This window comes from Balaenoptera physalus (genome assembly GCF_965194825.1).
Source record: "Balaenoptera physalus genome assembly, chromosome: 5".
Taxonomy (NCBI): domain Eukaryota; kingdom Metazoa; phylum Chordata; class Mammalia; order Artiodactyla; family Balaenopteridae; genus Balaenoptera; species Balaenoptera physalus.
Genome location: NC_138884.1, coordinates 101,349,756 through 101,366,546, shown reverse-complemented (window position 1 = coordinate 101,366,546; position 16,791 = coordinate 101,349,756). Strand labels below are relative to the sequence as shown.

The 16,791-nt window shown below is 40.8% G+C and overlaps 1 protein-coding gene across 6 annotated transcripts in view; it reads right to left on the bottom strand.

The window, feature by feature from the left end:
- The window catches only part of ADGRA3 (adhesion G protein-coupled receptor A3), a 119,487-nt gene that overhangs the window by 84,430 nt on the left and 18,266 nt on the right, over positions 1-16,791 (bottom strand). For all 6 annotated transcript variants that reach the window (XR_014263726.1, XM_082462044.1, XM_082462045.1 and 3 more), the window contains exon 2: positions 3,258-3,329. Coding sequence is in view for 4 of the 6 variants with exons in the window: in XM_082462044.1 (XP_082318170.1) it covers positions 3,258-3,329 (72 nt within the window). In the remaining 2 variants the exon portion in view is untranslated. The remainder of the gene's footprint in view (positions 1-3,257; positions 3,330-16,791) is intronic.

The following is a 16,791-nucleotide window of genomic DNA, read 5'->3' as shown; positions in this document are numbered from 1 at the left end:
CCCTAGCAAACCAATACAACGATTACACTCACAGAGATTGTTTTGGGCTCTATTTCAGACACAAAGTCCTAAAGTCTCTGCAGTCCTGGAAGAGAAGCCACCTAGATACACTACTGATCGTGTAAGAGCCAGAAGCAAACCGGAGTCCGTGAGAAGCATCTTACAAGGATGAAAATCACAGAAGGGTACAAGAGATATTCTTCGGGTTCAGTCGCAGGATGAGGACAGCAGCGCACAGACACAGGGCGGGTTAGAAAGCTAGGTAACCAGGCAGAGAGGGAAAATGAGAAGCATTATGGAAACAGCAGAAAGTAGGAATGAAGAGACTGTTCAAGTAGTTGCTATGGAAAGTACTAAACGTACAGAGGCTTTAAAATTAGCAAACCCAATCAGAAAGCAGCAACATGGTAGAAACTATAAATACAAAAGACGGTGCTGTGCCCTAGGGGAAGGAAAGCCCCCAGTCCTCTTCCACACCTTCCTCTCCGAGGCCCCTGCACCAACACCCTACTTCCAAGCCCAGGTGGAATAATGGGGCAGCGCTAGGGAAGGTCTAGAAGCCGGCAGCCAGCCTTGGGTAGTGAACTCCCACAAAAGGGTCAAGCAACCGGCTAGGGGCTCTCTTTGGTCTACCTTGTGCTCTGGAAACCAAGTGAAACAAAGGCCAAGGGCATTTCCACGAGAGGCCGCAGGGCCCTCTGCAGCCTCTGGTCCCAGGAGGAACGTGGAGGAGGAAGGCGCACCACCCGGCTCGCACCCACAGAGGAAGGCCCTGTGGGTGGGGAGCTTCCTCTGGGACGCTTGCCCCTCTCCTTCCTTCTCGGGGCCAAGTCTTCCAAGACTGCAGTCGGAGCCTAGCTCTACCATCCCTGTCTCCTTCTGTCTCAAGTGGGCGGCTCTCCTGCAAAGACAGTGTGAGAGGCAGTCATCCCCACAGGCATGCGCGACCCGCCTCCGCGGCAGTGGTAAGGCCACGGTTCGGGCCTAGGCTTGGAAGTGTACATAGAAAATGCCAAGCACAGGGCATGCTTAGGTAAAGATGATCCCCAACAGAGGAAGCCCAGTCCCAGGGTCATCACTGGGATTTCAGGCTGAAGCCCCCATCAATATAACAGTCTTTCAAAGTCCCCCAGTGTGTGTGTGTGTGTATACACGTACATGTACATGTATATACATATGCAGATTATATACATATATGTATATATATACATGCATACCTGTACACATGTGTGTGTGTTTCTCTCTGGCCCTATATAAGAGAGGTGGTGTGCCGGGATTCTGGTATAAACAGCCCCCTGGCTGAAAACAATAGCAACATTTTAATATCATCTAATATGTTGGTGGCAACCTAATGTTTCTAACATGTACAGGGATTTATTTTCAACAAATGGCTAAAAATTAGGCCAAAGACAAAGGAAATTAAAAAATAAATGTAAAAAAGGAAGGTAATTCCCACCATAGCACAGAACTTTAGCTATGCTATCCACACTTCTGATGTACATGAACCACCACAGCAATCCTGGTGCCAAAAGTAACTTGTGTTTCTAAACACAACAAACACCACTTAACACCTAGGAGTGCCTGTCATCCTTCCTGGGAAAGGGCAAACCGCACTGACCCTGCCATCATTCTGAGCACCTACTCAAAGCCTGACAATGTGCTACCTGCTAAGGGTATCTGTCAGGCACAATGACTCTCCTTGCAAGGAACAGAAAACCAAACAGGAACAGCCTGCCTCATTCAACTCTAACAGTCCAGAGGGAGTCCTACTCCGGCGAGGTCCCGCCAGCTCCCCTACGCTCACCCCGATGGGCCTACCCCACACTCCTCAGTGTGTCGGCTCCGGCCCAAGCCCGCAGCACCGTGGCTTCTGTACCAGAAGTACGAGCATCTTTTCTGGTGAAAGTGAGGAAATTCCTCTCCCCAAAGCCCCAAGCAAATCTCAACTCAATTAAACTGGGTCAAATGCCCATTCCTGAACCAGTGACCATGGAATGTGTGTGGACTATCCTATCAAGAAAAGGCCTAGAAATGAGGTGCAGCCAGCATCCTCTGAAGCACATTGACTATGTGGAACAGAACATGGAGGCTTGAATGAAAACAGAACAACAAAAAAAAAAATCTGAGAATTAAGCACTGCTGTGCCGAGATCATTTTACAGGTGTGTGTGTACACACGTGTATACATACACATGTTATACGTATACATATGCATACATGAATGCACTGCTATATATGTATATGTAAATGCATATATATATACACACACACAAACACATATATATATACACACATATATATATACAAAAAACCTAATTTAAAGATGTTTGATCTTAATGGAAAGAACAGAGACCTACATAAAAGGATGAAGAACTCTGGATGTTACATGCTTAAATAACTCATCTGTGATCAAAGCAATAAAGTCCTGTGGGAATCAACTGTGGCAGAAGACACTAAGTAAAAGAGTCAAGGAAAGGCACACAGAAGGAGAAAAAGTGAAGCAAAGAGAACTAAGAAAATGAGGAAAGTCTGTTATCCAACAGAAATGGAGACGCTCACCGTGACTGGCTCCCTGATGTACCCGAAACATTATCCTAAGTGTATGAGTAATATGCGAATTTGAAATTTGATCCTAGAATAGCATTCAGCACACAAGCAATTAAACATCCATTTTTAATCCATTAAAAACTCACCAAGGCAAAAACTAAGTGCTACTTGTCACACATTTTATCAGAAGCAAAACTAGACATCATTAAGCAAAACAGAATTATCACAGTCAAAGATGGCTGAATAAAATAGTCAAAGTTTATCCAAAAGTACTTCTCCTGGATGTGTATTTTTTTTGATTCTACTGAACTGTCTTATAAGGCATACACATTATGACAGAATTTCAAAATAGCACTGAGGCTTTAAAAGCCACTGGTCATCAAACTATGATGCATGGCCTGTTTTGTAAATAAAGTCACATCCACATTGATTCGTGTATGCATTCTCAAGACACTGGCATAACTGGGTCACTGTGACGGAGACCATATGGCCCACAAAGCCTAAATTATTTAATATCTGGCCCTTTACAGAAAGTTTGCACTTCTCTGCTTTAATGAATTGTTTTTTAAAATGCAATTCTGAAATGTTTTATAATAAAATATTGAGAAAACTCAATTTTTATTTTGAAAAGTTGAGAGTTTAGTAACAGACTTACAATGAAAATGCAGTAAATAAAATACCAATAAGAGATGATAATAAAAGAATACTCACAATCTTTCAAGGAGACTTAACCCAGAAAATGAGCCATTCTTCAGCTCGGATATTTTATTGTTACTCAGAATCCTAAAAATGACAAAAAAAAAAAAAAAAAAAAAAGGTAAGTTGCCTAATATATGTACACCATCAATATCAAAGTAATTTAGCTTGTTATGTTTAAATCTAAACATGAGGAATTCTAAGAAGTCAATTATTACCCAAAGAATTTTTGAGATGCCTGACAAAAAAAAGGGAGCTTCTTTCTCTGAGAAACGACCCAAAATAGCTAACTTGCACATCTTGTCACATCTTAAATTGCTCCTGTCACACTGAGCTAAAAATTTTGAATAAAAAGGGAGAGAAGTGAACACAAAATAGCTCTAAGTTCAGTATAAAAATAAAGAGTGCCACGTACATTTACATAATTAATCAACTTACATTAAGTTGAATACTTAAAAACTGGAAACAATAGAAAAATGCAGAACAAGTGCTCTACAAAATACTGACTTTAAAAGAAATAACAGTATCTTCTAGATACCATTTCAATAATGCTGACTATTACTTGTAACTTAACCATATACAAATCTGTATTGTGTGAAAATATGCTTTTTGCACACACTCACAGACACAGGTAGCTGTATTACAATACTACATCTCATGTATTAGGATGATGCTCTTAAAAAAAATGAACTGGAAACAAAAAAAAAAGATGTAAAAGAAGTCCTAGTTGGCAGGACTTGCCTAAGAGCAGACAACGTGTACATGACCTTGCTTCCTCTCAAGGCTTTGTAACTATGCTCCTTTTGCAGCTTGGATGCCAACACAGTAAGTCCCCTACGTACGAACCTTCAAGTTGTGAACTTTCAAAGATGCGCACATGTGTTGCACAAGTGGTTGTGCTTTTAATGAAGACCTGATGGAATTGGAGGCCCAGAGAAAGGACTAAGAGAGACAAGAGGAAGAAGAAGTAACTGAAGAGATTCACGACACAGGAAATGGCATGGAGATTTTCTTTACTTCAGGAGACACTGTTAGTTTTTGAGGCACAGGACCCGAACATAGAACGGTACACGAAGGTTGCAGCAGCCATTCAGAATGCAATCCAGTGCTACCATGTCATCTATGAAGAGAAAAAAAGACCTACTATCCAGACATCACTGGATCGGTTTTTCAAGAGGGTAGATAGAACTGAATCCAGCAAGGAACCAGAACCTGTGCCATCAATGTCAGGCATGAGTGAAATTGCAGCTTGCCCTCCGTCTCCTATTGCTGACGATCCTTCGGCTCTACCATCTCCCACCTCCTCTCCCTCCTCCAGTCAGTAACTCTTCTTGCCTGTTCACTCGATGCCAGCCCCTGTATGCCAGCTGTTGTACTGTACTACTGTACTTTTCAAGGTACTGTACTGTAAGATTTAAAATGTTTTATTTTTTGTGTTTGTTTTTTTATGTATTATTTGTGTGAAAAGTATTATAAACCTATTACAGTATAGTACTGTATAGCCAGTTGGGTACCTAGGCTAACTCTGTTGGAATTAAGGACAAACTAGACTTATCAACGCACTCTAGGAATGGAACTCGTTCGATGTAGGGAATTTCCATACAGGAGAAAATGCAAAAGCTACCTTATTTGAGGGAATGACACCCAGATAAGGTAAATGAAAAAAACAAGGCATAGAAAAGTTAAATTAATGGCCCAAGATCACACTAGCGGAGGCAGAGGCAGATGTGAAACCCGGCACGCTCCACTCCAAACCCCACATTCTTCAATATACACCACCGTTGGTCAAGAGCCACTCTTACTGGCATTTTAGCAGAAAATTCTCCATCCCACGCAGTGTTGCAACTTCAGGGGCACCCTCACACTGCGTACAGGCTGAATGCTGCCCCCCACCTGGGACGGTGCAACACTGTATAAACAAATGTTAACAGAGAACACCCCTGGGTCATAAGATTTCAGGTATTCATTTTCATTTTGTCTACTCTCATCTTTCTTTTAAAAAAAAATCCACTATGTGTATGAAAACAAGCAAAAACAGCCATTTGACTGATTTTCTTTGGCTTTAAGTGGAATTTTTTTTTTAATCCCGCTAATGCAGGTTAACATTTCACAGCATCTTGGTGAGATGATTAGGGGCTTCTAAAGTCAAGCATACTTGTGCTTGAAGGCCAGCTCTATCACTTTCAAGTTACACTAGTCTTGGGCAAGTCACTACATTTCTCTGTAACAGAATTCCTCATTCATAAATGGGAAGAACAGTATCTACCTCATATAACTCTAGAAGGAAAGCAGAAAATGCCCAACATACTCAGTGAGTATTAAGTTTAAGTTTCTATTTCCTTGGTTCTAAGACACACATCTTCCCTCATTTTAATGTTTCTGAAATCAAGATGTATCTGGCAATCAAAGTACATTACTATGTAGTATCTTCTCTCTCCAAGCTGTTACTAAAGCAAGGATGGTGATCAAAAACATGCCGGGCTGGGGGGAAGGGGGGAGGGATAAATTGGGAGATTGGGATTGACACATACACACTACTATATATAAAATAGATAACTAATAAGGACCTACTGTATAGCACAGGGAACTCTACTCAATACTCTGTAATGGCCTATATGGGCAAAGAATCTAAAAAAGAGTGGATATATGTATATGTATAACTGATTCACTTTGTTGTACACCTGAAGCTAACACAACATTATAAATCAACTATGCTCCAATAAAAATTTTTTTAAAATGCAAATGAAAAATGATTCGTATCCTCAAGGAATTTACACTTAGCAAAAAAGAAATAAACATCATAATCACATTCAGAAATGCAAGTTGGAATGTGAACTCTACATACTCAATCAGCAAAGACAGAATTTAGGTGCCAATATAAAGCTTAACATTCCATTCTTACACCTTTGGGCAATTTTCACATTAAAAAGACCAATAGCATGAACTACAAGATTTTGTTCATTTTAACTAAGCATATGTAATCTTAAAACAAAATAAAAATTCAAATTCAAAAAAAGCCAATTAAAACACCATTTTCTCTAATCAAAATTACAAGAGGTTTTTTCAAGTAAGGTGGTAGGCACGGACAAAAGCAAACTTGGACTTGGACATGGCCACAAGGTCACTGGAACAATATTTCTCCAGCCGCCTAGCAGTCCACACCCAAGAGGCACCGGCCTTGCTCTCCTAAATAGGCACTGATCCTAAGCTAACAAGTTACCAAATCTGACAAAAAATATATTCAATGACTTTATTCAGACATGATTTATAACAGACAAAAATTGGAAACTACCAAAGGGTTCAGTTTGTGTAAGAGGAGTAGTTAAATGATGGTACACCAAACAACAAAATGTTATACATCCATTAAAAAATGATGCTTTTAAAGGAAACTTAATAAAAAGGAAATTGTTTACAATCAGTTAAAAAGCAGGTAACAAAACTGATATCATTGATTGAAAAGAATGCAGAGACAAAAAAAAAAGACTTGGAAGAAATACATCATAATGATCACTATCTTAGTGATGAGGCTTCTACTTCTCTTTTATTCTTTATAATCTTGCAGTATCTTTTGAAATATCTAGAATAACACTCTTATTTTTAAAATATACTTTCTGATGATAAACCTAAAGAATCTTAATTACCAAGTATAGCTTGAAATTGACTTAATTTTGAGTATAATTATATCTTAGAAATAAACACTGAAGTAAGGAATACTTTATTTGTGCTTTGAGATTAAAGACTCGAATTTCTTATTTACATTCAAAAAAGATTTATGTAGTGACTATTTGCAACTTAAAAGGCAGTAGTGCAAAGAACAATAGTGTTGATATCTAGAGCCCAAGGTTTTAACTGAGACTCACAAGTAATAAATGATTCCATCTGTGACAAGTCACTTCACTTTTCTAGGTAGACTTCCATTTCATCAATTTTAAGACAGAAAAGATTAGGCCAGAATGATCACCAAGCTCCTTCCAGCTTCTTTTAATTTTCTATAATTATTCATGTTGTAATGAGCAAAGCTGTCGAACTTGATGGTGACTGAGAATTTACAACCAATAAACCAAAAGTAAGGAAACAAAGGAAAACAACACAATCTACCAAGCTCAGTGCCGTTACTATCCTGTTTCTGAATGAAGAATGAAACCCACATATAGAAGTAGCTTGGGAAAAACTGCCAGGGTGGTAACTGAATTATACTCACTTAGATTTGATATTGCTTCAGCAAAAGGACTGTCATTTGCTCAGTCATAAAGGCTTTAGTAGAATAAATGATAGATTTTATTGAGAGTAAAAGGGAAGACATTTCATCACACTTAAAAAGTTATAATTGTAACCTTAAAAATACAGTTTCAATATATTCAATCTACATATTACTTGATGTGTTAAAGGATTTTGTGCAAGAAAACAGGATCGGTGTGAATAAATCTACTCTTCAGACAGCTTTTACACTCAATTTTGAGACGGAGGGACTGTGGAACTAGCAAATGCATAATATCACGTAACACATAAACCTAAAACCTATTCATACTCAATATTTTTGCTGACATCTTTGACATTTCAAACTTTCTAGGAGGTAACTAATGAAAAATATAAAACTTGACCAGAGTTATAAAGCTTATTATACATACCCATTTCTGTTCTATACTAATGATGTTACCACCACATTATCTATAGACAACACCTCTTGAATTTAAACACAAGAAGAGTTTGTTGTCCATTGCTACCATTTAACACAGAAACAAGTTAGTTCAGTATATCATGTATGCTGAAACATGAAAAAAGGAGTAAGACTTAATGCAGACATGTTTTTTAAAAAAATCAAGTTTATGGAACAGAAAGAAATAAAAATTAAGCATTACAATTTCTCAGTTCATTCTATTCCATCTCCCAGAATGGAATGCTGTTCACAGCATCCACACCCTGTATGGCAGAAGACACAGAATAATTTTCCTTTTGAGAGGAAATGAAAATATATTTCAAGAGCATTAAATATTCAGAGTAAACATTAGGAATATAATTCTTAAAGGCAATATAATTTCCTGAAGAAAAAAAAACAGATAAATAATCAAATAGGGTCATTAGAGTGGGTTGAATGGTGTTCCTCAAAAAGATACATCCCTCCAGAACCTGTAAATGTGACCTTCATTAGAAAAAGGCTGTTTGCGATGGAAGTTAAGGGTTTGAGATTGTCAAGAGATGAGATTGTCCCGGATTAGGGTGGGCCCTAAAGCCAATGACAAGTGTCCCAGAAGAGAAGGGAAGAGGACACAGAGGGTCATGTGAAAACAAGGGCAGTCTCAGAAAGAGAAAAAAAAAAAAAAAAGAAAATGGAAGGCAGGCTGATTTACAAGCATAATAACCAAAGATTTTCCAGAACTAAGGAAAGGCGCAAATGGGACTATGTTTTAAAATGTAGTATATTTTAAAAACTTCTTTTTTGGGACTTCCCTGGTGGTCCAGTGGTAAAGAATCCGCCTTCCAATGCAGGGGACGCGGGTTCGATCCCTGGTTGGGGAACTAAGCTCCCACATGCCGCAGGGCAACTAAGCCCACGTGCCACAACTAGAGAGAGAAAACCCGCACGCCACAACTAAAGAGAAGCCCGTGCACTGCAACGAAAGATCCCGCATGCTGCAACTAAGACACGACACAGCCAAAAAATAATAAAGTATTTAAAAAATGACCATTAAAAAAAAACCTTTTTGACATTTTTAACGTTAAAATATAAACAATATTTACAACTACTATCAAAGACAAAGGACTAATTTCCCAAATATATAAAGAGCTCTTTAAAAAAAAAAAATCCCCAATAGAAAATCTAGCAAAGGCCATGAAGAGACAGTCCAATAAAAGTAAACACTAATGGATCATAATCATATGAAGGGATATACAACCTCAATCACAAGAGAAATGTAAATTACTAAAATAAGACACCATAAATCACTTATCCGAATAGGGAAAGATGTGATAACACATTTTATATTCGGAGGGAAACAGCCACTCATTATTTTGCTATAAATCAGTAAAATCACTATGGAGGGCAAAAATACAAATGCATATATAATATTTGATTCATTTATTTCTTCTGGAAATTTACCCTAAAGACATACTTGCACATGTGCAAAATACAGTACATGTTATATATTAGTTATATATTTAGATAACAAAATTATTCATTGCACTATTGTTTATAAAAGCTAATTACTGGATATTTTAAATTGGTCCCAGGAATATGGGATTGGGTTAAGTTATCCATTAAATGGACACCATGCAGAATGGGAGGCTGGGAAGCTCTTTAGGTATTCATATAGAAAGACCAGAGACATACTGAAGACTGAGGGCATACATTTACATATTAAAAGTTACCATCCCTTGACATTTCTGATTTGCTCAAATAATAATACAAATTGATTCAGTACCAGATTTATCATGTAGAATAACACCTGTTACCACTACATCTTTATCAAGAACAAGAGGCAGTATGGCTAGGCTACACTTCTGAGTCACTAACCTCAAAGGGCACACAGCCTAAACCTTTAGGGCCAACTGTGATAAGTTAAAATCATAAATGTTACCTCCTCAAAAGTGAATGGTTTTGTTTTGTTTTGTTTTTAATTAATTAATTTATTTATTTATTATTTTTAGCTGTGTTGGGTCTTCGTTTCTGTGCAAGGGCTTTCTCTAGTTGCGGCGAGCAGGGGCCACTCTTCATCGCGGTGCGCGGGCCTCTCACTGTCGTGGCCTCTCTTGTTGTGGAGCACAGGCTCCAGACGCGCAGGCTCAGTAGTTGTGGCTCACGGGCCTAGTCGCTCCGCAGCACGTGGGATCCTCCCAGACCAGGGCTCGAACCCGTGTCCCCTGCATTGGCAGGCAGACTCTCAACCACTGCGCCACCAGGGAAGCCCCAAAAGTGAATGTTTAATGCTTTGCTTCATTTATCCCACTAATGAAAACTGGTTACTCCCCACATTCTCTTGGGGGCAGCCAAATCCAACCCGCCACTTGTCTGCTTGACAGCCCATGGGCTCTAAAAATGTTTTTTATGTTTTTAATGGTTGAAAGAAAACCAAAAGAATATTTTATGATACATGAAAAAATCTATGAAACTCAAATTTCAATGTTCTTAAAGTTTTATTGGAACACGACCATGCCCATTTGTTCACATATTGTCTACAGCGGCTTTGATGCTATGACGGCAGACTTGAACAGTGCCAACAGAGACTGTCTGGCCAGGGAAGTCTAAAATATTTACTATCTGGCCCTTTACAGAAAAAGTTTGCCAGCTCCTGTTTTAGTGTACTCTGTCTCGGCTTATTCTGTTTTCAGGCAAATGAAAATCATGCTGATTTCTAAATTAATTCCTCCTAGCAAGTAAGAATAAGAGTATCTACTGGATTTCAAAACTCTCCATCGATTTGAATAATCTTTATTTTAAAATCACATTTAATTCTGCATGCCATCAGCAATTACACACATTTTGTCCCCAGTAATATCAGTTTGTTCACCATTGTGTCCTTCTGTTAATTGGATGCATTCATTCATCCACTCATTCATTCCTGCAGAAAAAATTCTGGGTGTTATGCTTCAGTCCCTGCGTGTCAAAAAATGTTTTGCCCTCACTCTGTCATATCATCGTTTTTTTTTTTTTTAAATAAATTTATTTATTTGTTTATGGCTGCATTGGGTCTTTGCTGCTGCGCGATGGCTTCTCATTGTGGTGGCTTCTCTTGTTGTGGATTCTGGGCTCTAGGCACACAGGCTTCAGTAGTTGTGGCTTGCAGGCTCTAGAGCGCAGGCTCAGTAGTTGTGGCGCACGGGCTTAGTTGCTTCACGGCATGGAGAATCTTCCCGGACCAGAGATCGAACCCGTGTCCCCTGCATTGGCAGGCGGATTCTTAATCACTGCGCCACCAGGGAAGCCCATATCATCTTGTTTTAACAGCACTTCTCATTATCGGAAATTACTCTGTTCAGATATTTGTCTATTTACCATGTCTCCCATGACAAGGTAAAAACTCATAAAGCGTAGGGATCTTTTCCAACTTGACTGTCACCACATCCCCCCACACACACAAAAAATCATAATGGTGGACATTCAAGAGATTCTATCGTGCAGCCATTCTTTTTCTTTAACATCTTTATTGGAGTATAATTGCTTTACAATGTTGTGTTAGTTACTGCTGTATAACAAAGTGAATCAGCTACATGTATACATATATCCCCATATCCCCTCCCTTTTGAGTCTCCCTCCCACCCTCCCTATCCCACCCTTCTAGGTGGTCACAAAGCACAGAGCTGATCTCCCAGTGCGATGCAGCTGCTTCCCACTAGTTATCTATTTTACATATGGTAGTGTATATATGTCAGTGCTATTCTCTCATTTCGTTGCAGCTTACCCTTCCCCCTCACCATGTCCTCAAGTCCATTCTCCACATCTGTGTCTTTACTCCTGTCCTGCCCCTAGGTTCATCAGAACTTTTTTTTTTTTAAGATTCCATATATATGTGTTAGCATATGGTATTTGTTTTTCTCTTTCTGACTTACTTCACTCTGTATGACAGACTCTAGGTCCATCCACCTCACTACAATTAACTCAGTTTCGTTTCTTTTTATGGCTGAGTAATATTCCATTGTATATATGTGCCACATCTTCTTTATCCATTCATCTGTTGATGGACACTTAGGTTGCTTCCATGTCCTGGCTATTGTAAATAGAGCTGCAGTGAACATTGTGGTACATGACTCTTTTTGAATTATGGTTTTCTCAGGGTATATGCCCAGTAGTAGGATTGCTGGGTCATATGGTAGTTCTATTTTTAGTTTTTTAAGGAACCTCCATACTGTTCTCCATAGTGGCTGTATCAATTTACATTCCCACCAACAGTGCAAGAGGGTTCCCTTTTCTCCACACCCTCTCCAGCATTTATTGTTTGTAGATTTTTTTTTTAAACGTACTTTGAATTTTATTTATTTATTTATTTTTGGCTGTGTTGGGTCTTCGTTTTTGTGTGAGGGCCTTCTCTAGTTGCGGCGAGTGGGGGCCACTCTTCATCGCGGTGCGCGGGCCTCTCACTGTCGTGGCCTCTCTTGTTGTGGAGCACAGGCTCCAGACGCGCAGGCTCAGTAGTTGTGGCTCACGGGCCCAGTTGCTCCGCGGCATGTGGGATCTTCCCAGACCAGGGCTCGAACCCACGTCCCCTGCATTGGCAGGCAGACTCTCAACCACTGTGCCACCAGGGAAGCCCTGTTGATTTTTTGATGATGGACATTCTGACTGGTGAGGTGATACCTCATTGCAGTTTTGATTTGCATTTATCTAATGATTAGTGATGTTGAGCATCCTTTCTTCTTTATGTGGATACACACTCATTCACTCCTCACAAGAACACTATGAAACCGATACTATTCTTTTTTTCTAAAACAGTAACAACAAAAATTTGCAAGTTAGGCAACTTGCCCAGGTTCATATTCAGACCAAGTAGCAGACTGAAGATTCAAACAGTGCCTGATACATAAGTGACTTGTGGGGCTAGGGAGGTGCGCTACTCAGATCTCCCTTCCAGAGAGACCCTGCACAGGACAGCAGGCAGCTGACCACTTCCGGCTGCAACCGTCCAGAGAATCTGCCTCAGTTTCCAAGCAGAGGCCACCCACTTTGCAGGCAATGCCAGCCCAGGACTGAGCACAGCAGTGATATGTAGGTTCTCTGTTCCTGGCCAGTACAGACTCCCCAGCAGTCCCGCTCTGCACCAGAGTTCCCTGCTGGGCTGGCCAAGACTTTCCCATAGCTGCACGGTGGTCTGCTCCACCCAACAGTCCTTCCTTCCCCCTCTCCTTTCACAGGGGCTAGACCTGCATCTCAATCCACAGGTGTTCCATACCCACTTCTGCTTCATCTCCCTTTTTTTCCCATAGTTATTTCCCCGTGTAAACATCTTATTCTTCTAACCCCACTCTGGCATGCGCTTCCCAGAGGATCCAACTGATAAGATGCCCACAATATCTGTTCATTAAATGAATGAAATAAAAATACAGCTGGGGGCTTCCCTGGTGGCGCAGTGGTTGAGAATCTGCCTGCCGATGCAGGGGACACGGGTTCGAGCCCTGGTCTGGGAAGATCCCACATGCCGCGGAGCAACTAGGCCCGTGAGCCACAACTACTGAGCCTGTGCGTCTGGAGCCTGTGCTCCGCAACAAGAGAGGCCGTGATAATGAGAGGCCCGCGCAACGCGATGAAGACGTGGCCCCCGCTTGCCGCAACTGGAGAAAGCCCTCGCACAGAAATGAAGACCCAACACAGCCAAAAATAAAAAATAAATAAATAAATAAATAGGGATATATTAAAAAAAAAAAAATACAGCTGGGTTTAATGTTCTGCGTTCAAATATCCCTCTATAAGGAATTAATGATACAGTATCTACAATGTCCAGGCATCCAGCTGTAAAGATGAGACATATAAATCTCAGTCCCAAGCTCATTCCTTCTCTGAGACTTACGGGAAAAAAATGGGGGTGGGGGGAGGTCAAAAAATCTACCAGAATATGTCTAGTTTTCTTTTAATATTGCAATAAAAGTTGTCCCAAGATACTTTTTTCCACATTTGAATGCTTCTAAAATTAGAACCATCTTAAAATGGATATCAAAAGAAATGGCCAGCTATTAGGAAAAGTTGTCACTACTGGCAAATATACAAACCGTGGCTGAAATGTGAAGTCTGGATCCTTAATTACAGCTTAATGTTTATACATTAAGATTTGACTATGATACAGCACTGAAATAAAAAGTTGTGTAATAGAAGACTGAATATTATATGACAGTCAGCATAATTAAAGGCAGCAGAGTAAATCTCCCAGAATTTAACATTTAGGAAAGGCTGGTGGGATTCATTCATGAGTCATGGAGAACTATCACTCAAGCAGCTTATGTCTCTCTTAAGCCGCCAGCTAATTTATAAGGGAAGCAGTTTAACTCCCAGTGAAACATGATTAAAAGGGGGAGGGGGGAGTTTGTTAAATTAACCAAGTAAAAAAGGACAAACAAAACCCTAATATTCTTTATAGACAGACAAACCATATTGCCAAGACTAAAGATGCAAAAGAGAGGGCTTCCCTGGTGGCACAGTGGTTGAGAATCTGCCTGCCAATGCAGGGGACACGGGTTCGAGCCCTGGTCTGGGAAGATCCCACATGCCATGGAGCAACCAAGCCCGTGAGCCACAACTACTGAGCCTGTGCGTCTGGAGCCTGTGCTCCGCAACAGGAGAGGCCGCGACAGTGAGAGGCCCGCACACCGCGATGAAGAGTGGCCCCCGCTCACCACAACTGGAGAAAGCCCTCGCACAGAAACGAAGACCCAACACAGCCAAAAATAAATAAATTAAAAAAAAAAAAAAAAAAGATGCAAAAGAAAAAGTCAAGATCACTTTTATAAAAAGCTCAGTGGGTTAAGATATATGCATCAGGCTGTCAAATGTCTTAAAATACATTTATCATACCTACATAGAAAGAAAAAGGAACTGATACAGGGGTAAAGTGTTATTAATAGCAAAATCTGGCAAATCTGGATATAAAATATATGAGGGTTCTACAGATTATTATTATTCTCTTAACTTTCATGTAGAGTTTGAAATTATTTTCAAATAAACAGTGTAAAAAGCTTTGTGTTAAAACGACACTATGCCTAACAAGAATGGTCAAGTGATTCCGAGGACCTCTAAATGAGAAGGCTGGGTGTCTATTTAAATGTTAAATATTGAAGCAGTGGCATTTCACGGTGTGGGAAGAAGAAACAGACACTTACAGAGAAACCAGCTCCCTCACTGAACCCTAACCCTAACCCTAACCCTAACCCTAACATCTGACTGTTGATGGCATCTTAGCAACAAATACCGGCTGCTTTTTCCTTCTACGTCTGTCCCTTAAGTTGGTTGGATACTACGTCTCGTAGACCCATCCTTCACATCTCTCAATTCTTCTTCATAATTCTTAAACCTTCTGCTTTCAATTTTGAAAGAAATCCTCGGCTCAGTTTTCCCGACCACTAATTTTCTCAGCCTGAAGTGGTTCCCATTTTGCTCTTGGGCCCATTGACCGCCCCCAGCCAGCACGTTCTAACATTACAATCTCACGGTTAACTTCTCAGACAGCCTCCTTTTCTCAACAGCTCCTTTCCCACACCAACTCCTGCTTTATAGATTGCCCTTCTCTTGGATCTGAGACTAGGAATTAGAAGTCTCCTTTATTGACTTTCCCTTAATCATACTGTTGATCACATGCCTGACGGCCCGAGGGTGCTTGCTCATCTTTACAAGTGGGGTCTGGGTTGATGTGTATTCCTCGCCGCACAGGGTTGCTTGAGCACACTTGAAAAGACTGGGGAATGGGTAGGAAAGGGAGGTGAGCAAAATGCCTGTATTTCAAGGCACAGAAGCCTCATATCCTTGGAAGGTGGGCACACAAAAGAAACCTGAGGTCCCCGACGTAAACTTCAACTTCCAGCTACAGTCACCCACTGATATTCTGCCTTGGCAAATCTCCCAGCTTATTTAAAACTCAGCTAAAGGGCTTTGTTGCAGAGGCAAACCCTACCACCAAGCCCTCTGAGTCAAACTCAATGAGAGCAGAGCTGGAGCAGCTGTTCCAGGGCTACGAACTCCTGGCGGAGTGCTCTCCTCACCCACTTCTGCTGCCACTCCCTAGAGTTTCAACTCTTGGGAATCTTCCAAGATCCTGTGAAGAAAATTCATTGGTCTAGTTATTCCTGCTTTTGTCTCTGTTGGGTTGCAAGTACCTTCACTGTGCAGTTTCGCCATCAATCTGATCCCATCCGTTTCATTTATTCCGTAGCGTCCTCAGTGCCTCTGGAGCACTGCAGCACCTTTCTCAGTTTTCAGCCCCATTAGTTATGGGTTTGCTCATATTTTTATACTACTTCTGTCGTTTTCAACAGAATTTTTGGGAGGAAATGAGAAAAAGTAAACAAGCGTGGTTCAATGTATATCCACTGACGGGGTTGTAAAAGAGTCACTTCCTAAGAGGGGAGGGCTCCTTCCTCTCCTGCATCCTCTCTGGATGCTGAATGCCTGGGGTCAGGCTTGCTGTCTAGCCAATCCCGCGCCGTCACACAGGGAGGCTAGCCTTTCGCTTTACGAAGTTGCCAAAACCCAGAGGAAACTCTCAACCACCTTTCACTTAACAGAATGATGATTTTTAATCACAAGGGTACCTGTTAAAGCAATGCCTCATATGTCAACCAAAGGTAAAGCTCCAGGTTCCCTGTAAAACAATCAGGTGTCGCTGAGCACACCCATTTGCCAGTGCCACAGTCGTCCTGGTCCAGCATCCAAACGCCAAAGGCAAAACAAGGGAGTTGGATGGGGGCCTGCTGGCAGGAAGTTGTGGTTCTGTTCCCTGGCCTGGTGACTACTAAACAACAAAATTCACCTGAGCAACTTTCAAAGCTCTTACTTGCTTTACCCAGTGATGCATGGATTTGTTGAAGTGGGGGAGAGTTCAGCAGACTAAGCCTGCCTTCGTGAAGCTGTAAGCAA